Source organism: Barbus barbus (genome assembly GCF_936440315.1).
Source record: "Barbus barbus genome assembly, chromosome: 47".
In the NCBI taxonomy this organism is placed as follows: domain Eukaryota; kingdom Metazoa; phylum Chordata; class Actinopteri; order Cypriniformes; family Cyprinidae; genus Barbus; species Barbus barbus.
Window position 1 is genome coordinate 6,137,692 of NC_136725.1, and position 23,314 is coordinate 6,161,005.

The 23,314-nt window shown below is 36.9% G+C and overlaps 2 protein-coding genes across 7 annotated transcripts in view; both read right to left on the minus strand.

Annotated features, from left to right (window-relative positions):
* Positions 1 to 2,138, minus strand: part of rabgap1 (RAB GTPase activating protein 1) — a 92,093-nt gene extending 89,955 nt beyond the window's left edge. Inside the window, exon 1 of one of the 2 annotated variants that reach the window (XM_079410944.1) lies at positions 2,034 to 2,138. The gene's annotated coding sequence lies outside the window, so the exon portion shown is untranslated. The remainder of the gene's footprint in view (positions 1 to 2,033) is intronic. The other variant, XM_079410945.1, reaches the window with a different exon arrangement.
* A 1,240-nt stretch (positions 2,139 to 3,378) lies between these two features.
* Positions 3,379 to 23,314, minus strand: part of LOC306865545 (roquin-2-like) — a 29,545-nt gene continuing 9,609 nt past the window's right edge. For 2 of the 5 annotated variants that reach the window (XM_079410227.1, XM_079410228.1), the window contains exons 4-19: positions 22,152 to 22,385; positions 20,455 to 20,630; positions 19,853 to 20,053; positions 18,192 to 18,527; positions 16,293 to 16,405; positions 15,806 to 16,030; positions 14,237 to 14,403; positions 13,786 to 14,162; positions 13,249 to 13,413; positions 12,719 to 12,871; positions 11,035 to 11,248; positions 10,867 to 10,951; positions 9,606 to 9,783; positions 9,393 to 9,529; positions 5,786 to 8,216; positions 3,379 to 5,460 (exon numbers count right to left, since the gene is read on the minus strand). In XM_079410227.1, coding sequence (XP_079266353.1) covers positions 8,096 to 8,216; positions 9,393 to 9,529; positions 9,606 to 9,783; positions 10,867 to 10,951; positions 11,035 to 11,248; positions 12,719 to 12,871; positions 13,249 to 13,413; positions 13,786 to 14,162; positions 14,237 to 14,403; positions 15,806 to 16,030; positions 16,293 to 16,405; positions 18,192 to 18,527; positions 19,853 to 20,053; positions 20,455 to 20,630; positions 22,152 to 22,385 — 2,882 coding nt within the window. In that variant the 3' untranslated portion in view covers positions 3,379 to 5,460; positions 5,786 to 8,095. The remainder of the gene's footprint in view (positions 5,461 to 5,785; positions 8,217 to 9,392; positions 9,530 to 9,605; positions 9,784 to 10,866; positions 10,952 to 11,034; positions 11,249 to 12,718; positions 12,872 to 13,248; positions 13,414 to 13,785; positions 14,163 to 14,236; positions 14,404 to 15,805; positions 16,031 to 16,292; positions 16,406 to 18,191; positions 18,528 to 19,852; positions 20,054 to 20,454; positions 20,631 to 22,151; positions 22,386 to 23,314) is intronic. The other 3 variants (XM_079410231.1, XM_079410230.1, XM_079410229.1) reach the window with 3 other exon arrangements.

Sequence of the window (23,314 nt, forward strand, 5' to 3'; positions counted from 1 at the left end):
GCTCACCAAGGCTGCATTTATTTTATTAAAAATATAGAATTATTACATTAATATTAAAAATAACCATTTTCTATTTTAATATATTTTTTAATGTAATTTAAAAGCTGAATTTTCAGCAGTGATACATGTTTTAGGACTCTTTGATAACCATTTACCAAATTGTTTGTATTATAAATGTCCTTGCTAAATAAAAATCTTTTTTAAAATTATTTATTTACTTACCACAAACTTTTAAATGGTAACGTAGCACGGTTTTCACAGTAATATTAAAACAGCAAAAACTGTTTTCAACATTGATATGATAAATTTATGAAAATGTAGCTTTGCGTCACAGGAATAAATGACATTTTACAATATATTAAAATAAAATAAAAACATTTATTTGATATTGTAGTAATATTTTACAATATTACTGTTTTTACCAACTTTTTATCAAATATATCTTGTACTTATTTCAAAAAGCAAAAATTCTTGATGTGTGTGTGTGTGTGTGTGTGTATACACAGACTTGTGGTTTACTATTATATAACTATATACTAAACAGAAAATTATAAATAACTAGAATTAATAATAATAATGACAAAAAAAATCAACAAAAATAAATATATCTTCTGCAACAGTACAGCTTTGGTCTATGTCAAACTGCTTTCAGGCTAGGTTTTTGTTGCATTGCTCACTTTCAAATGAATGTCTGAGTAATTATTGAAACAATAGATTAAATAAATATGTTACTTCACCTATCAGGGAAAAACAAGCCACCAGTCTGAGGTTAAATCTTAAGGTGTGGCTGTTCGTACCAGACACACAGTTCCTCCAAAGACAAATGTTAGGCAATCTGAAATCATGTTAGCAAAATGAATGTGCGTTTATGAGAGCTAAACTCACTGCTGGCAGTAAGTAATGGATATATCCGCCTCTGGGTGGAGGAATAAGGTGGTGCTACAATTAGTGATCTTACTTTTTTCAATCAATGAATCGTTTTTTTGTTTTAAAATCAATTAATTATTTCAGCTTTCCAGCCTTGAGGTACAGTTACAATTGCTCATTTCAATAGGAACCCGTGCAAAAATGTCACCATGCAGATTTCACTAATATTCAATTGGCGCTACCCTGCTTGGTTTGAAAGTGACTTCTATGTGAGCTTCACTCCTCGCTACACTATTGACAACAGAAAATGGACTGGTTTTGACTCCAATGTGACCACACCTTAAAATACTAGCTATTCCACGAGCCAATAGCATTCGACCGCAGGTTATGACTGAGCATTTTATTGGTTGATTTACTAAATGAACACCTTCCCTTCACTAAACAGAGTCTGAAAGAGCACTGAACAAATACTTACTGTGGCTCTTAGTCCTGACAGATAACTGGAGAAACAGTAACTTTGTTGTCATAATAAAGGAAAATTATAACACTTGTCTCGGTGAATGAAGAAATCACTTGAATGCATGATTCAATGACTTGCTTATTACACATAGAAAGACAGTCACTTGTCGCCACCTATTGGCGTGTTAACAACGTAAACTGCAGAAAGAGTCACTGAACAAACAGTCAAAGATGTTTTTGGCGGATTTAACGTTAAATGATTCGGTTCAGCTAGTACAATCAAACACATGACCATCAAAACACATCCAACTAGATTCAGAATCATTACACATGAGATAAAATTTAGTAATGCAGCTATGTTTGCATCTATTGCAGATGATGCGTTTCTACTATAAGAGGCGAGCAAATCATTATAATCTTAGACAGTAACACACAAACAACGTCCTTGATTTTTCGGTTGTTCTTCGTTTAAAACAGAATCTGTCACAAAGATGTGCAGATCTTTGCAGGGTTTGTGTCATGCAGTGAAGCAGAGATCAGCACACGGCCTTTAACGGGCTAACACACTGTAGCATGCTAGCCTCAAATCCAAATCTGCATATATTGGGTTATATCTTCCTCCTAAAAGGACTAAACTACTGAATAACGAAACGGACGTGTAGAATAAATAAAAACACGGAGGTGTGCATCGTTGCCACTCATCCTACCTGTTTCCACAAAAGCTTTTTATTCCAGAGAGGCTTGACATAACAGCGATGAACATTAGCCAGCAACGGTGCTGCTGTAAACACAAACCAAACCCCGCGCGCACTGCGCATGCGCCGCAGCACTCGGCATTCTTCGGAATGGAATCGGAATCCAGCGTACTGCATTCTGCGCAGTATGTACTACATTCGGCATACTGTTGTTTACAAAGTTGTGGAAGAAAAACATTTCAAACAGTAGTATGCTACACTGTTGTCATGTTAAATTGTGTTGCATGTTTCCCTGAAAAGAGCAAATCTGTTTATAATTTAGAAAATAAGCACAATTTCACATTGTTAATCTATTTAGCATCAAATTTTGAAATATTTGGCAGTCCAAATAAGTAATAAGGCAAAACGCATGAGCATGTTGCTTAAACACGTAGGCCTACTGTAGAAAAAAAGTAGAATGTTAGTATGCTTTGTTAGTAACTATGTTAGTAAGTTTTGGGTTGTGAAAATGATCTAAACTCTTCATACATTGCATGCCATTCTAAGGACTGCAAGTTTTGTTCATTATGGTGTCTAAACTGGCTAAGGTTGTTTTTTTTCACGCATACAGAAAATTTCCATATACTGTGTATAGAATATATGGGTAATGCAGATGAACATGAAGCAGTATGCGGTTCGGACAACTTCCTCTGACAGATAGCATGTATTAACTGTAAACTAATAACTGTAAAATACACTTTGCTTTACAAAAAATTCTGAGGCTTGTGTGTTGTCAAAAATATATTTTGCTAGTATAAAGAAAATTTGATGTCTGAAGAAAATATTTCTTACTACTGTATTAAAATTTAGCAAAAATAGTAACATAATATAAATAAATATGTGAACTATATAATATTAGATAGATGTGGTCATTTCAACAACTTGGGAAACTTTTTACTTTTACAATCAACAGGGTTTTTCGTTACTATTGGCCTTTTGCTGTAAAATGTAGTTGAAAGTTGTAACTAAGAGAAATAGGGCCTATATATATATATATATATATATATATATATACTGTTTCACTCTTTGTACTTGAAAATTTCATGTTTAATTCAACATTAATTTCTTTGTGACTATTTGTGAAAATTGTTTAAAAAATGTAAAAAGCATTGTGACACATTCTCATTTTCAGACCACACACGTTTTTGTGAGCTGGATTTTAATCTGTAAATGATTTCAGGTCTTCAGTTTGTCCAGGTGAGGATATTGCAGTCAAGTAGCCCACCATTACATGCCGTACCACCGTACACCAGCAGATGTCATGCTTACTCATAAAACTGCATCCTGGGGGTATAAGAAAGAATCTGAACACTCATGTGATGATGTAACTGTGTTTATTATCTTGGCATGCAACTACATGTCATGACCTTTAGATTCATCTCACCAGCTTGCCCTATATATCAGAGCTAAGCTTAGCCAAGATACAAGAGCAATAACAAACAAACAACCAGTAAGAATCGACTGTGCGTTGGCTACATTTCTATATATTATTTCTTGCATTGCCACAAGCAAAAGGGAAATCTTTGCCTGGTGGTATTTAAAAAGAAACGAATGCAATATAAATATTTTCTGCTATTATTTCATCAAAAGATATTCCTGACTTTTAGACTCTTTCTCTCTGTGACCATAAATAGCCTCATATATCTGATTATATATCATAAAAATGTGCAGTATGTCCATCTAATGATGGCTCTGGTTGTATAAAATGACGGATGCCCATCTTCTATTCATTTACAATTGAATCGAACAATAGATTTGCAAATAAAATGTCTAATACAGACGTAAAAATATCCAACACATCAGTTCGTTTTTGCAGTTGCATACAGGACAAAAACAAGCATCATCACAACCAAACACGTCCTGCCCCATTATTACAGCTAAGCAAATTTGTAAAATTTAAATGCAAACAAAACTGACATTTCCAAGGGAAAAAACTACAGAACTATGGATATAAAACAATAACAATCATAATCCTGATATTAATCCAAACAAGCAGACGGTAAGTGCTATAGGAAGTGAGTAAAATGCAAGATACAGTGCAGGACATTCACAGCACTGGGGTGTTGTGTGACACAACTACACAATCATACTTCCTTCGCCAAAGAACCTCTTTGCCAAAGGCAGCATGCATAATACAGGGCTGAGCTGGCCAGATAAACGAGTCAAACATGTACTAATAAGGCTTTGCTGCATCGCAACGGGTGATAAAATAGGAAAAGTGACATTTTAAAGGCAATTTGATAGCTAGAGAGAAACTTAGAATGGAAACTCAGATCGTTACCAACCCAGCGCCATTTTTGAAACTCTCGTATCAGATGAGGCCCAACAGATATAAGATAAACCAAAAATAAAGGCAAAAGTCTTTACATGTGCACTAAATCAACAAGATGCTATGCATAAGCACACTAGGACTCATCCATTAAAAATGTCTGTATATCGTTCAAAAAGCATTTAGCAAAAAAAGTCTTTGCTGGAAGGTGCAGCTGTAACATCGCCTGTCGAAAACGCTTTGACTGCAGGAGGCAAAATGAGATTTAATGAGACAGTGCTTGAGCCGAGACCAGGAAGATTCACTCCACATTTCTCATTTTAAGTGGAAAAACACTAATACCACATAAGATTAACAGTCTTAAGTAATAATGCATTCATATTCATATTTTGTTCAGGCTTAAGACAATATGCACATTCATACATATACACACACACACTTAACTGGTCCAGGCAATACATATAACAAAAGAGAAATCAGTGAACGGAGAAAAGTATAAAACAAAAAAACAATCCTGTGATGAATTAGATACTGAAATGCTATTTTAAATGGGAGAGTTCTTCAATGCGCTGTTACACAGTTTTAATTTCCTTTCAGGAACACTACAGTGCACAAAACTACATGAAAGCACCAGCAATCTTGGAGTTACTGTGATTATTTTTCCTCTACTTACTCTTAATCAAGCAGGAAATAATCCTCAAAAACATGTGATGGTTTGAAGATACTGTAGGGTTGATTGTACTTTCAAAATGCTGACCAAACAATTAAAAACTGATACAAAATATTCCAACAACAACTTCATGGAAGTTAGCAATGTTTTGTAATAAAATAAGGGAAAACAAGAATTTTGGAAACTAAAGAACCCTAAAACTCAATCTAATCATCTGTATTCTTCAAACTGAAATTACAGGAATCAACAAAATCAAAAGCAAAAACCGAAGTGACCTTTTGACTACTGTAAACAACGGAACTGTCACTGTATTAGACGTTTCATACACACTAAACAATTCCACATCCTCAAACAAGACTGAACTGTGAAATCCTATTGTGCTGTTTGTTGCTTATAGCTATTAAAGATACAGCTCTCCCAAAAATGACCAAAATTTTGTATTGTAGTACACAAGTCCAAGTCTTACGCCGTTTCTCAATACCAAGTTCGCAGAGTCTGGACTTCCGTCCTTTCGAGTTTGGACTTGCCAAGTTCGACTCAGAAGAACGAACTCTCAAGGACGGGAGGACGAACTGAATTCTGGGTTATGGCCGGAATCAAGTCCACACAAGTCACCTCTCGATGCATCCTCGGTAAAAGGGGCGGATCAAGAACACATCCGGGGATTTGAACTGGACTTGGCTAGATGTGAACTTTGAATTGGAACAGTACTTGGGCAGCGACTGATGACGTTTCACAAGTCCACAAGAACACAAGTACAGACAAGTACGCATATTGAGAAACGGCCTTAGACTCATGGGCTGTATCCGAAATCGCCTCCTATACCCTCAAATAGTGCACTAGTTGAGGGGACAGCCATTTTAAGTGGTGTTCGAAACCATAGTGGACGTTCTTGAGTGCACTCATTCAATCCCACAATGCACCGCAAAAACGAGTGTACAACCGATGTACACTCAACGGCTAGAGAATCCCCAGAATGCACTGTGAGAGTCGCGCACCGAGTGAATTCCCGCGTCTCGCCAGAAGATGGCGCCCGCAGCTGCATCATCCATTCAGTGATTTTAGAAGCGCTCGTCCACGCCGTAATACGGCGTAATACAACATAGGTACAAATTTAATTGTAAATTGACTATTAGGGTTTATAAATAATTTCCGTGACAGAGTTCAAGATAAATCCTTCAATCTTACTACTGGAGCTGCCCATATCAAATGATAATTAAACAGCAAGCAAACTATGCAAAAGCGGCAGTCCTTCCGGTGCACTGAGTGTCCGAATTCACTCACTCGTTTTCATTCACTCCTTCAAGTGAACTGTATGAGTGGACTAATGTAGGGAATAGTGAATGAGGGTATAGGGGCCGATTTCGGATACAGCCCTGGCCTTGGTCTTGACTCAGTCTAGACTCAGACTCAACACTTCTGGTCTCTGTTTTGACTCGGACTGGGCCATCTTCTGGTCTCTGTTTTGACTCAGACTGGGCCATCTTCTGGTCTCTGTTTTGACTCAGACTGGGCCATCTTCTGGTCTCTGTCTTGACTCAGACTGGGCCATCTTCTGGTCTCTGTCTTGACTCAGACTGGGCCATCTTCTGGTCTCTGTCTTGACTCGGACTCAACACTCTTCTGGTCTCTGTCTTGACTCGGACTCAACACTCTTCTGGTCTCAGTCTAGACTCAGACTCATCTCTCTTTTGGTCTCTGTCTTGACTCAGACTCAACACTCTTCTGGTCTCAGTCTAGACTCAGACTCATCTCTCTTTTGGTCTCTGTCTTGACTCAGACTCAACACTCTTTTGGTCTCTGTCTTGACTCAGACTCAACACTCTTCTGGTCTCAGTCTAGACTCAGACTCATCTATCTTCTGGTCTCTGTCTTGACTCGGACTGGGCCCTCTTCTGGTCTCTGTCTTGACTCAGACTGGGCCCTCTTCTGGTCTCTGTCTTGATTCAGACTCAACACTCTTCTGGTCTCTGTCTTGACTCAGACTGGGCCATTTAGACTCAGCCCTCTTCTGGTTTCTGTCTTGACTCGGACTGGGCCTTTTCTGGTCTCTGTCTTGACTCAGACTGGGCCCTCTTCTTTTCTCTGTCTTGACTCAGACTCAACACTCTTCTGGTCTCTGTCTTGACTCGGACTGGGCCCTCTTCTGGTCTCTGTCTTGACTCAGACTCAACACTCTTCTGGTCTCTGTCTTGATTTAGACTCAGCCCTCTTCTGGTTTCTGCCTTGACTCAGACTGGGCCCTTTTCTGGTCTTGGTCTTCACTCAGACTTGACCATCTTCTGATGTGTGTGTTGACTTGGACTCAGCACCTCTTCTGGTTGCTTTTTCAACTCTAACTGGCTTCATAAGACTTGGAAATAACGTTTAACGTAATAACATAACACAAGTCGTATGGCCCACTTTAACCTTGTGTTTATGGTGATGACAGAATGCCAGAACTTTCATTTTTGGGTGAACTGTTTCTTTTGAATATTTCTACAAAATATTGATTACCTGTGAAATGTCTCTTAGAGATGCCAGACATATACCATAATCCACACGCATACATTTAAACAATGATCAATGAATGGCTGTTTCAACAATGATGCCCAATAAACAATTAATGCACATAACATTTCAGTGGCTGACACTGCAATAATATTAATAATAATGCATGTTCTATAGATTCCAAGCACCTTAGTTATTCTTAAGATATATTGGAAGCGTCTGCTATATAATCATCATACAGTAGATTATGGTTTCCTCAGTGTGCTAAAAGACATGGGTAACTGGTTTCCTGGCTTGGAGAGAGTTCTGATTGGCTGACATCGAGAGTTACCTGAGGTGGAGTTGTGACTTAACATGAGCATTCATCCACAAGCAGTGATTAAGAAAAACAAACAAACTCTGAACAGACAATGAGTGATTACAATTACAGGGCATAGCTAGCTCTTATGAAGAGAACACATGAATACAGAAGGCTTTTGGCTGCGTCTTGCTGCCTCGATTGACTCCTATAAGGGCAACTCTACCTTCTACCTAAGGAGGATGGTGGATTCTTGGCATGACCCCATGGAATTAGAACATGAGGAGGACTGGTATTTTCAGCCCGCCTCAGTTCCCGTTTAGCAGCATCTCAGGTCCTGGACTGGGTCGCGGAGGGTCTCCGGGCCTGGGCGAGCATGTCCTCATCGACATCTTTCCCATACTGAGGTTTCCAGGAGAGAGGGTCTTTCTGTAATACCATAAATCACCATAAGATAAATAATTACATCTCTTAATAATATATCAACAAGCTTATCAACTTTTAAAACGGGAGAGAAAATGCTGCCAGTATTTGTAGTTGTTGATGTCAAATGTTGTGCGTGGTAAGTTGGTTCACATTCACCTGTCATACAATAATATGGCTAATATTAATACAATATCTACAGTTTGTTCCATGTTATGTTAATTATTTTGCATATTGGTAGGTCTATGCAGTAATAGTAATATATTTCAAGACTGTTTTGCAATTTTTACACAATGAACAGTGTTTGTACTATGTTTTGTGCTGGGTCGCAACATGATGTCTGTTGTCAAATCTGTCATAAAGCAAATACAGTGTTCTGTAGGTCAGTTAACACCACATCATACACAATACAAAAGCATTAAATATTTATTTCAAACCAAAATAACTTCACAAATAATGAATTTCTCTTTTTGTTACAAGTGTATACATCTGAATACATTTTTCAGCATTCAATAAAATATTTTTGGAAATGTTTAGTCAACATTCATAGAGAGGTTCTGCTTTTTGTGTCAAAAATTCAGACTTTTTTTTCAGAAAAATTGCAAAGTTGCTTCTTTTTGATGTTCACAAATTTGTCACGTGGTTTGAATTTTTACATAACATAACTAGGAAAAAAGTGAACATTAAATACAGTACATTTTCATGTTCACAAAACTAACTAAAATAAAATAAAAATGGCCATAAATTAATTTTCGTTTTTCGAATAAAGAATAAAAACAAAATAAACTGAAAATATATAAACAAAATCAAAACTTCTAAACTATAATAACCCTATTATTTGAATTATGCTATGTAGTGAATGAGTCAAAGAGTCAGCAATTCTGGACACAGTATGTCACTTATATTCAGCATTGCAGCTACATATCGTGATAAAAATTGGCAACGTTTTCCTCTCTTTCCACACTGACTTCACTGACAGTTGTTGTTTGAGAAAGTATCTTGACATTGCGCTGATGCTTACATCATAACTACAGCAACCAATGTAGATACGCTGGGTATTGACAACAAACAAACTGATCCGATTTCATCACTTGCAAAATGACAAGCAAACAGTCAGCCCCAAAAATAGGGTTTTGAACACCGAATCAGATTTGTTTGCAGTGTCAACAAAGTTCTGCTTACCTGAATGCCATCTTCTTCATAAGGTGGGCATCCATTCTGTCAGGCAGGTTGTTTTCCAACTGAGAACTTGCTGCTGGATCACCGAAGACTGTAGAGAGGTGGCTGTTCTTGGAGCGGCTTTGGGTTTCCATAGAGTCCTTCAGATTATATAAGCAATTAGACACTAAACAAGCCAATGCAATCTAGGCTTTCAAGACTGAGTCTAAAAGTTACCTCAGAGCTACAGTCCTGTGTCTCTGTGTCCTCCATGTCCAGAGCGGACAGCTCCAGCTCGATGTCTCTGTCAGGCTCACTCTCCGTCCCATCTTTGCCCAGCAGATCTGTGCCCTGCATTGACCCCCTGCTGAAGGAATTGTGCCTTACATGCAGCCCTGACACGGCCATCTGATCGCTGAAACACACAGACGCACACGCTGAGCTCTGAAAGCAAACCGAAGCTAAGAACACAAATCAGTCGGTTCTGTTGTTTGTGTTCTCAGACTAGAAACTCAGTATTGAGATCAGGTGAGGTGTTCTCCCACTCAGAATCTGTCCTATGAGTAATCATCATTGACACCAAAAACAATGTTATATTATTAGAGCACGTAACAGGGAAAAATAGATTTTTGTAGGTTAATCTGTAATTGGCTAAAAATAATTTTTATAAATAAATTTATGGAAAAGTTATATATGTTTTATTTTTTTAAATAATTGTATATATACACACTGTTCAAAAGCTTACATCAGCATTTTTGTTTTAATTTTTACTTTTATTTAGCAAGGACTCATTAAATTGATCAAAAGTTACAGTAAACACTTATATAATGTTACACAAGATTTTAATCCAAGATTTTAATGCATTTATTTAATCTCAAATAAATGCTGTTCTTTTGACCTTTCAGTTCATCCTGAAACAAATGTATCACGGTTTACACAAAAATACACACACACATTTTCTTGAGCAGCAAATCAGCTCATGTGACACTGAAGACTGGAGTTTGTCATTGTAATTGTAATTGTGTTAAAGGAGACTCTATGAAATGTAAGCCCTCATTGCAGTGTTTGCAAACACAAAACGAGTGGAGTTATGTTCCGGCAGCTGCTCTATTTTTAGAACGGTACAGAGGACAGCCAGACGACTACGGCGGGATGGGGTGGGGGTGAAGACGGGGAAACACTGTGAAAACTACTGCTACAATGTTCCTGACAATCCAGTAAAATTAATGTACAAATGACATTAATAATAATTTGTACATGCACGACTACTATGTGGTTGCTAAGCTGTTTAGAGTGGTTACTAGGTGATTGTTTACTGGCTCAAGTCAACAGGACCCATCCCCAAGTCTCTATATATTTCAGTCTCTATATACAGTATGCCTCAGATGTCTGTTTCAAAATAAGTCTATGGGATTTATGTTGTTGTTGTTGTTTAATACTAAGCATTTGCATTTAGAAATGAAGTTTCTACACAAGATGTCTCAGTTTGAACTGGTACCTTTCTAGAAAGCTGGAGTGACTAGAAGAATCAGATCCACGTGGGCCCCATCTGAGGTCACTGTGACCAATATGACAGCTATAGTCTGTAAAGAGAATGGAACAGGAATCACTCTCAAAGCCAAAGAAATTCAGAGTCAAAAGCATAGAAAGCAATATGAATTCTAACCTCTGAAGTTGATTGATGTGGTGCCGGCGCACCCCTGCGACGCAGTGGCCTGGACCGGGTCAGTGGTGTGAAAGCCAGTGCGGGATGCCCGAGAGATGGCTCCCCATTTAGATATGATGGGCCCCTCTCCAAAAGGAATGATGGGATCTTCCTCTTTCAGTCGCCTGTAGGGCTCAAACAAGTGCAGCCACCGTTTGCTGCCACTCTCCCCATCCTGAGGACAGATAATTAGATCTCAATTATGAATCGTATCCCAATCACACTTATAAAGCACTGCTTTGTGTGATAAACTGGTCACTTATCATAACATGTGAAAATGTGCTATTTAATTTTATAAAAGGGTACTTTTAATGTGAGATAAATTAGTCTGTATTACAGTCACACTCACATTACAGTGAAGTGACTCCATTTCTACATGCTAAACATTAATTTTGATTGTTTTAAATAATTATTATAGTGTTATAGGGCAAAACAATTTACCAGTCAAACAGTCTGAATGTAATGTGAAGTGACTCAATTTGTACCTGTAGCTCAAACAGTTGAATGTGGTGTGCACATTTGTTGTATTTTAATTAAGTTTGAGGGAATCATTTGGAATATGTTACTGAGCAAGCCAGTGTAAGAGAGAATCAGTGTCAATGTGATCTGAAGTGACTCCATTTGTATCTGCTAAGCATTCATTTTTAAATCAGATTGAGTTAATCATTAGGTAAGTGTTATAAAGTAAAACTAGCAATAAAGCAATGTGAATATACAAAGCGACTTCACTTGTACATGCTACACATTAATTTTTAATTCAGTTTGAGAGAATTAACAGTAATGTGTTAAGTATATGGTAACAAATTAAAAAATAAATTAGTATGAATCTAAAGTGACTCCACTTATGCTACACATTTATCTTGATTCAGTTTGATAGAAATAATGGGAATATGTCACTGAGTAAGCTGATCAAGTGTGTATCATTGTGGATGCAATCTGAAGAGACTCCATTTGTACTCTCTACATGTTCGTTAACGACGTTCGTTAATTCAGTTAATTCAGAATCAATAGCAATCTGTTAGAAATAAGCACATTTAAAAGTATTTCAGTGTAAATTTAATCTGAAGTGACTCCACTTGTACCATCTATACATTCACTGTTGATTCAGTTTGAGGAAATCAGTGAGAGACTGTTAATGAATAAGTACATTTAAAAGTAAAATCAGTGTAAATGTGATCTGAAGTGACTCCAGTTGTACCCTCTATGCATTCACTGTTGATTCAGTTTGAGGGTTGATCTGTTGAAGAATAAGTACATTTAAAAGTATTTCAGTGCAAATTCGATGTGTAGTGACTCCACTTGTACCCTTTGTTTGTTCTTTATTGATTCAGTTTAAGAGAAATAATAGGAATCTGATAAAGAATAACCTCATTTAAAAGTATTTTAGTGTCAATTTGATCTGAAGTGACTCCATTTGTACCCTCTATACATTCACTGTTGATTCAGTTTGAGGGAATCGACAGGAATCTGTTAAAGAATAAGCACATTTAAAAGTATATCAGTGTTAATGTGACCTGAAGTGACTCCACTTCCACCTGTTTCATATTAATTTTGATGGCCTTCAAAGGAATCAATAGAAATGTGTTACTGAGTAAGCCATTATAAAAGTAAATGAGTGCAATTGCGTTGTGAAGCGACCACTTACTAGCTGTTTGGAACAGGAGTGGGTTGACAAATGGTGGGGCTCGGACTCAAATGGGCTGATGGTGCTGCACGACCAGGGCGAGTAGTGGGCAAGACTCTCTTCTCCACCATGACACTTACAAGTTATACGCCCACCACCTACACCCTCAGGATGCTAAAGGAGGAGAAAGAGTGAGATGACAACATTCTATCTCACACCCACCCGTGTGCAACAGGCTGCCAGATTAAAATAAATGGGGGTGGAAAGAAACAATGTAAAGTGACTCAGCCTCCGTGGTGCCAAATCTTTCTCTGAGAGTTCATGCATTTCCAAGCGCTTGTGCGCTCACAAGCAATTTTCAGGACAGAACTGCTTCTTGCTTTGGATTTATCAGTTGCTGAGCAACAGACCCACTTAAAATAGCTTAACACACCTCAGAAGGGTGACAGCGGCTTCGGTGCCAAAGTTATTAATCGAAGAAACAACAAATCTGATTTAACACCGCTTTAGCACGGTGCCGACATGTGGTGTAGTTTTCCCATGACACACACCTCTAAAAACACCATATCGGTGGGCCGTACCTCTGGACACACATCCACAGTGAAGACCGGCGAGGATTGAGAGGGCCTGTTCATGTTGCCGTGGTGATGCACCCACTGTTCCTGTTTGTGGCGATAGAGTTCCTCATAGCCGAGAGGAACACGTGTGTACGCATCCTATACAAAAGATGGAAAATGGCTTTTAACTTCTCCATTCTCATGATAACTTAGTCACCTATTTTACATTTAAAAATGAAGTGTGAAATTTCTGAGCAACAAATAGCGTGAAAATAATGACTTTTCAAAAACAAGTTTCAAACATTCCCGTCTTCCATTACTCGGTTAAACAGGGAGACTGAAGCAAACTCACGCCTTTGATTGAGATTGCTAATGCTATACTGATATTTAAGGTATGTGAAGTGATTTTGGACCAAGTGACAGACCAAAAAATACTGCTGAGTTGCAACTGATTATAACTCAAATTAACATGAAAGAGAATTTCTAACTGGCACTGAATGAGCCTGTAAGACATGAGACAATGAAACCTGCCCTGTGCATTGGTGCTCTCTGCTCCGCGGTGCTGCAGTAGGGGCTGTCCAGCGAGTTGAAGCGCTCCCGGAGGGGCGGCTGGTAGACGGTGGAGTGAAAAACCTCTGGAGGGAGAGAGTTACTCCTTCCGCCATCCCTGGGGTACAGCGGCGGCCTCCACACGCGCCGACTGTCATAGACCGGGGTGTACATGCTGTGTGCGTGGGACATAGAGGCGTAGGTCGAGGGTGGCCCGTACGGACCGGGGCCTAATCTGTCAGCAGGAAGTACAGAAGGGTGCTGGTCTGGGTACAGAGGGCCCATTGACGGGGGTAACATGGACTCAGGGACATTGCTGGAACGATGGAAGCGAGCGTTGCATGACTTGTGAGGAGGAACTGTGGAAAACAGAACCGAGTGAGTGTAATGGAAGATTACATGTCACAGGAAAGCGATTCAGGATGTCACTTACTGGCAGGTTGGTGGTAGGGTGACAGGTCATATGGTCTCTGGTCCTGAGGGTAGTAAATCTTAGGATGAGCCCTCATGAGGGCAGGTCCGTGTTTGAGGAGACTGCAGTCGTCCTCTGTACACAATCCCAAAGCTATCGCAGATGACTGGCTCTGATTCATGAGATTTCTTAAAGATAAATAAGAAATAATAAGAATTCCCATAAGAATCAAAAGTGAGCAAATAGATTCTTACAAAGAAATGGCATATTCATATTTGTCTTTTTTTTATTTTTTATAAATAAATAAGTCTATCAGTTGACTTTATTAAAAAAAAACAAAGATAAATATGAATATGCCATTTCTTTGTAAGAATAATATTTTTAATTAATTTTGATGGTAATCTTTACTCTTTTACTAAAACACTAATCAATCTTACATGAGCAAAGTTGTTTATACCGCTGACCAACATATTAGTCTTCTGCATCCCTCACTTAGCTTCATGGCAAGTTCACTTTTGTTGAAGTTTAATGATAATGAATTAATTTTTATATTTTCTAAAGAGAATGTGAAAAGTACTTTCTGAGGTCCCTCCTCAAATAATATATATATATATATATATATATATATATATAATATCATCTGCTCATTTTATCATCTGAGTTCTGACAAAGGGGTGAAGAAGGTGGCAAAGATGATTATTTAATTATCAGCTTTAAAATGTTTATTTACAGTCCTATTTACAGTTTATTTTTGCACGAGGGTATAGGAAGAATTCAGACCCTATGCAAAACTCAGACCCCAAAAAAATTGTTTTAGGCCACATTCACACTGTTGATTTTATGGCTTACAAACCATTTTTCACTTACAAAATGAAAATAAATAAAAATAAAATAAAGAAATATATTTATATAATAACAATTATTTTTATTATTATCATTACCATCATTATTATTATTATTGAATTAAACAAATAAAGAAATACATTACGAGAGTAAAATACTATTGTCCTATAAAATAAAATAATTTTGAGTATTTATAATAATAATAATTTTAGAGAACAACACATACAAAATGAAAAAATAAAGAAAGAAATGAAGAAATATACTTATATTATAACAATTATTATTATCATTATAATCATCATTATTAAATATATTTTATTATTATTATCATTATTATTAAATTAAACAAATAAAGAAAGAAATACATTACTAGAGTAAAATACTATTGTCCTATAAAATACAATAATGACTATTTATAATAATAACAATAATAATTTTACAGAAGGACATTAAAATTACAATAGTAATATATTTGGTTGGCTAAATATCTTTGCATTTAAATGTTTGCATTCAAATGCCATATTTTGCAATTGAAAAGGAATTGTTATCAGATTTTTTTCTTACATCCCTGACCATCGCAAGTCCAACCATTTGGAAAGCAATACACACGTCTCCTCAACAAGCCACATGATTTGAGGCATCATTCACATCTGTAGCACAAACGCTGCAGAAGTTATGCACCAGAGCTGAATATTTAGGTTTAGGAGTTTGTTCAAATGAGCTCCAGCAATAGTGAAGCACACTTACTGTTCGAGGCTGGCAGCATGCAGTCCGTTCGCACTACTGGGGAGCGTTTTGTCCTCCTGGTGGTCTCCTCCTCTAGGGATGAGCTGAGTGGGAGACACGTCCTCGGGGGCGTTTTTCTCGTGGTTCTTCACCTCTGATCCTTTGGTGCCGGTTTTGGGCATAATCACTGGAACTGATGGGAAGGGCCTCACCGCCCCACTGACTTTCCTGTTCCTCATTCTGTGCCTGAGAGAGACAGAAAGATGCGGAGAGAGCATGAGAGAGGAGGGGAGGAAATGGGGTGACGGCGGATCCTGCCACAGTCGTGCCAGTGCTCTGTAAAGCGTTCTGTTGTGTTGGAGGGATCGTGTGGGTGAGCTTGAATAAGAATGAGGAACGGGAGACGTGGGAAGGCGGGGAGGTGCTCTTTTGCGCATTACAGCACGAGACTGTGTGATTCTCATGATTGTGTGTATGTGTGTGAAAGGGAAAGATTGTGTGTTCTCACTTCTCCAGCTCCTCCTGCGTGTGGGCAAAGGTGCAGCTGGCCCCTCTCGGACAGCCGCCCTGCTGCCGTAAGTCCCTGCACATACTCGTCTTGTACTTGCTGTTGGGCTGAGCCTGAGAAAGAGGAGCATAATACATTGCAGACTGTTTCAGAATGACCCAAAAAATAATAAACTGGTTATAGGTTGCTCTTTCGTAGTTTAGGAAACTTAAGTGTCAAAATTCCTGAAAAATAGATACAAATGTGACAACTGGTAGACATACAGTATGAGTACAGAGCTATTAAATTAATGCTGATAGTGTGGCTATGATTATTTATGACCTGCTCTATCATTTGGGGCTGCTTTGACCAAAAAATATTGTTATTTCTACATACGATCTAAATATAACAGAGCTTTATGTACAGAAGGAAAAAGTCTGTTTTCAAATTATATAATTATTATGTTTTTACATCAAACTGAGATAATAATTTATTGTTACTTTTTAAAAAATATAATTAGATTTATTTAAATATACACAATGATAAAAAGTAAAACATATGTATTATTTTTTTTTTTTAATAATAAATAAATCCAATGTATATATATATATATATATATATATATGTATGTATGTATGTATACTACCGTTAAAAAGTGTGGGGTCAATAAGGTTTATTATTATTATTATTATTATTAATAAATCAATACTTTTGCTAATCAAAGACACATTAAATTGATCAAAAGTGACAGAAAAGACATTAATAATGTGACAAAAGATTTTTATTTCAAATATATACAATAATACAGTTATTTTTATCAGAGCAGCATAACTGTTTTCACCATTAATAATAAGAATAAGAAATTAATAAAAAATTAAGAAATAAATAAGAAATGTTTCTTGAATTCTGAAGAATCACGTGACACTGAAAATTCAGCTTTGATCACAGGAATAAATTACATTATAAAATATATTTAAATAGAAAACATTTATTTTAAATTGTAATAATGTTTCACAATATTGCAGTTTTTAATGTATTTTTGATCAATTACTAATAGGCTTTTTCAAACACACACATATATTAGAAATGTTAATTATATAAAAATATATTTATAAACTAAATAAATTAATTATATAAATATTATTAATTATTATTATATTATTAAATATATTGTGAATGTTTTAATTATAATTTAAATTTTATATAATATATATATATATATATATATTTTACATATCAATAATAAAACATCAGTTTACATATCAATAATTAAATATCAATTTCAATAATAAAAAAAATTAGATATTTTATTTATATATATATATATACATATACATATATATACACATAGAATTATATAATTTTATATTTTATAGTTTATTGCTATGCTCTTCTCTAGATATTAGATGAACACTGGATAACTTTTATAACATTAGAGTCTTCCAGCGAAAAAACATTGATTGGGCAATTTTGTAAGAGATATTTTAGTGAGCTTTACTTTATTTTTTAACCAACTCTCAGTAAAGATATGTGATCAGTCGTTATTTTTGTTTTCTTTGTGCACAAAAAGTATTCTCGTAGCTTCGTAAAATTACGGTTGAACCACTGATGTCACATGGATTATTTTAACAATGTCCTTACTACATTGTGCCTTGACCATAGTAGTACCCTTGCTGTCTATAGAGGGTAAGAGAGCTCTCGGAATTCATCAAATATATCTGGTTTGGAACCACATGAGGGTGAGTAATTAATGACAGAGTTTTCATTTTTGGGTGAACAGTGTCAAAACAACATTCATTGATTGACTTTCCTGATAAAATTGACATTTTTAGAAATGTCTGCATTTTGACCAGCTGACGTGGAATGAATGTATTCAGGAGAGCACACCCTGAAACAGTGTAGTGAGAACTCATGCTGTACCTGAGGGCTTTCATTGCTCTTTTTGCTGAAGTTTTGGATGAATTCCACCAGCCCGTGGACAACAACCTTCACAGCCAATAACACACTCTCCAGCTCAGTCCAGGATGGAGCGGCTGCATCTACACACACACACACACACAGGTTATTGCTGTGTAATCTGATTGCGTCTGCAGCCGTGTGGAAGTGTGAGTGTGCGTCCTCACCAGGGTTGTGGTCAATGCCGGCCAGTCGCTCGAGAGGAGCTCTGAGGCTGTTGAGGTTGGCTGGGTCTCCTGTTCTCTGCAGGATTATGGTGAGCTCCTGCACGCTCTTTGCAAAGGATTCTGGGGACTGAAGCTGTGGCGATGGGGTGAAAAGGACGGATGCATTCAGAATTGCAGCAGATATACAAAAATTCCAAAGGCATTCAACAAAAATCTATAAAAAATTGCTTTACTATACTTTACACTACTGGTCAAAAGTTTGGAATAACTGTGATTTTTGATTGGAAAGAAGTCTGATATGCTCACCAAGGCTGCATTTATATGACAAAAATACCCTGTTCCCCTCACACACACACACACGACGCGTTACGCGCAAAACTCCAGAACGCATTTGAACAGTCAATAGCAAATACGTAAACTAATAACAAAACATACTTACAGTCGCTGATTCAGAAGCACCAGATTGTCATAGCAAAGTCGGAACTGACCCTTTTTTTTAGAAATAGCCTTTGTGCACAGCCAGCTCTCCTAGGTTCACGAAACTGTCCATAAAATGCGCTCAAATTCAAACATTTGGGTTCTGCTGTTCTGTTGTAAACACATCTTTACCAATGATCCCTAATTGCATCTACTTTCGGAAGGCCAAATAAAGTACTTTTGCTTTCACATAGAAACACACAGCGTCTCCCTGACATGGCTGCATCAACACTACTTCGGTTACTGAAACCACTCCTTCTTTCTTTGCGTGAACATTTGGGTGAAATATTTCCACACCGTGACATAGACATGTGGGGGCGTGTTTGAATGAGGCGTTTCAGCCCAGTCTGGATCAGCCTTCTCTTTTAGATAGAATAAACCATTTTGTGAGAGACTGAGCTTTGTAACTCTGCAGATCTTATACATGCACAAACAGCTAACTATAACACGCTAAAGAAAAGGAAAACAAGAAATTGCATCATATGACCCCTTTAATACTTTTATTTAGCAAGAATGCACTAAATTGATCAAAACTGACAGTGAAGACATTTACAATATTAGAAAAGATTTATATTTCAAATAAATGTTGTTCTTTTGATCAAAGAATCCAAAAAAGATGTATCATGGTTTCTACAAAAATATTAAGCAACAAAAAGTGATCATTTAAGATGGCTATGCCATCATAGGAATACATTTGCAATTTGAAATATATTAAAATAGAAAACAGTTCTTTTAAATTGTAATAATATTTCCCAATATTACTGTTTTTACTGTATTTTTGATCAAATAATTGCAGCCTTGGTTAGCATGAGAGACTTGAAATGACTAAATTAATGTAGACTAAAATGAGACTAAAAATGCATTAAATTATTATTCCAAATTTTGATGTAGTATTTTAGTTATTTAATTACAAAAAATATTACAATATATTTATTATTATATTATATTATTTTTAAGATTTTTGCAATATACATGTGGTACCTTGTCTATGATTGACTGCATGTGAGATTTGTGCATGAGATCCCCGTACAGCAGAGATGACCACTGCTCTGGTGAGATGCGCAGTCCCGCTTCCATTGCGATGTGAACGATCTGAGCATCGTGTTCACGGCGCAGGGCTTCGTAAGTGCGAAACTCCTCTTTGAGCTGCATGAGTGAGGAGTCTTCATCACGTTTGGTCACCTGAAAATAGATCAAGAGAAATGCATATCGGTGTGCATATAAGTTTAGCACAAGCCCCATAATTACCATACTCAACTGAGCCAAACAAGTACCGCTGATTGACATTTCATGTAAATGATCCCATTAAGATGATTGATTTCATAAGGTGCCACAGTAAATCAAGCTCCAGTAAAGGACTCAAGCTCATTTACAAATATCAAGCAGTCTGGATGTATATCAAGAGTTTATTAGATATTCCCATTGCTAAGCACTTTATGTCCACATGATATCACGTTACGGCAGGCTTAACACATCAGATCACTCTTCTCCTAGTCAACATAGAAGGAGTACTGAGCGTAATGGCTGTTAAGTGATCAGCGGTTTTAGCGCAATGGCTGCATGAAGCTGATTTTAGCTCTGACCTTAAAGCAGGAGGCGCGGTACAGCAGCTGAACTACATGACCGATGCTGGTCTTAGACGCCTGAGGGAAGCGTGCTTCCAGTTTCTGCACCACAAACAGCACCAGAACCTTCCGTGAGAGAGCCGAGCCGTCCTCCAGCGCCAGCAGCACCAGCTTCAGAGCGTCCTCCTGCATGGCTGCAATACATACGGACAGGGACACAGTTAGTGCTGGGGTCGAGCGATGTGTGCTTGGTCACGTCAGATGAACGGATTCATGCTCTGGATGTTCTCAGACTGGAAAACTCAAAGTGAGATCAGATGGGAGAATCAGTGTTTTCCCAGTCAGAATCTGCCCTATGAGTAATCATCATTGACAGCCAAGCACAAACACACATTTGGATATTCCCTTTACATGCATTAAAGGAATATATTTCGGATTATTTAGGCTACAATTTGTGACACACAACATTATCAGTTAGACTATTTAATCTAAACAAAATACTAAAAAAAGTTGTAAAAAGAAATACAAATATCTGAAACTAGCCTATACTAAACAAACACTATAAAAATACACTACCATTCGAAACTTTGAGGTTGATAGTTTTTAATGTTTTTGAAAGAATCTTATGCTCTCCAAGGCTGTTTGTTTGTTTTTAAAAAATTCAGAATATTGGGAAATATTATTACAATTTTAAATAACTGTTTTCTACGTATTATATTTTTAAATGTAATGTATTCTTGTGCTCAAAGCTGAATTTTCAGCATCGTTTTTCCAGTCTTCAGTGTCACATGATCCTTCAGAGATCATTCTAATATGCAGATTTTTTTGTTAAAGAAACTATTATTTTTATTAATATTATTATCAATGTTGAAAACAGTTGTGCATTCTTTGATGAATATAAAGTTCAAAAGAGCAGCATTTATTAAAAAAAAGAAATATTTTAGAAACATTAGAAACATCTTTACTCTTGTAATCAATTTAATGCTTCCTCGCTGAATAAAAGTATTAATTTCTTAAAAAAAAAATCTTTTAGACTTCAAACTTCTGAATGGTATTTTATATTTTATTATATTATTTTTTATTATTTAAAAAAATATAAACTAAATAAAACATATAAACTAAATAAAAACTCTCAAATATATTTAATACTAAACAAAACTACAAGAGCACTCTGGCAACTTTAGCCACTTGGGACTTTATATTATTATATATTATTATTATATTATATTAGGACAAACAATGTTCCCATTAGTCTACTGATCTACCGACAGACTTGTCAGTGAATAATAAACTATTTCTTTTTTTCCAAGTTGTGTAAATCTCATGCACTGTCATATTTTTTTATTATGTGTTATCTGCATTATACTTTGCTCTCTAGATTTCACTATCAGCGTTGGCCTTTGAAAAACATAGTTGACACTTTTAAAAGAAAATAAATTTAAAGCTCAGTACAAAATGTTTGCTGTAAACTCATCTAATTGTCGTTCTGAAGTGGAACTACTTCTCCAAAGGTTCTGATAATATGTTACAGATATAATTCCAGAACCCTGCTCCTTTATGTCACATTCTTTCCACTTTCCTTCATAGTAATCAGATTTACATTTTTCTGGTCATGACATGAATTGTTGTAAATAACCCAAAATATGCAAAAATAACCAGGTGCTGTATATATCTTTAATGATGATAATAAAATGAAGAAATGCAAAGAAACTCACCAGGTCCTAGAAACTGACAGCCGCGTGCCCGCACGGCGGCCCATAGGTTGGCGGAGAGCTGCTGTGGGTTCTGGTGCTGCAGGATCAGTTCAGTGACGGTGCGCTCACCCAGAGATCTGCACGCCCGGACCGCCCGCATACGCCCCTCCTCCTCGACCAGCTGGCAGTTCACGAGGGTCACCAGCTTCCTCTGCATAGGTCTACTGAGCGTGCTCTGACTGAGGGTCACTACACCTGTGTGGGAGAGGAACATGCACGCTTACATATACATATATATATATATATATACACAGTATCTCACAGAAGTGAGTACACCCCTTACATTTTTGTAAATATTTAATTATATCTTTTCATGTGACAACACTGAAGAAATGACACTTTGCTACAATGTAAAGTAGTGAGTGTACAGCTTGTATAACAGTGTAAATTTGCTGTCCCCTCAAAATAACTCAACACATAGCCATTAATGTCTAAACCGCTGGCCACAAAAGTGAGTACACTAGTGCTGTATTCGATACATTGATACGACGATGTATCGTCACAGAGATTTGACGATATGAGTATCGATACAGCTGGCCCTGTATCAATATTGTGGCACGTGTGCAGCAGTGGACCGCACTACATTTAAATACAAGAACACCGTTTAAAATGTTTAACAACAATGTTTAATCTGGCCGCAGAGGAACACTACTGGGTTGCCTGATATAAAGAGACGTAATCCCCAAAACAGAGCTTCCCACTTGCACAATACGGAAATATCTGCTAAGTGTGATTCTTATCTTTGTCAACCTGGCAGCCATATGTACGCACGCTCTCTCCACTATGGATAAACGGGCTTGCTTTCTGAAAACACTGGCTAGCTTGCAGTTTAGCAATCTCCACTTTGATATTCTATTCTCAGAAAAGTGTAATTCATCAAGTGTTCACTTATGAGAGAGAGAGAGAGAGAGAGAGAGAAAGAGAGAGAGAGAGAGATGCTGTGTATGTATGAATTACCACCGTAACAGTGAAACTGTGGCTTTAATTGCTTTAGAAACAGTTATGTTAGCAGCACCTTGTTGAGAAAGATAACGTATCTTTCTCAACAAGGTGCTGCTAACATAACTGTGCAAATGTGAATCAGCCGTTTGAACTAATGTAATAAATGAATGACTCAATAACAC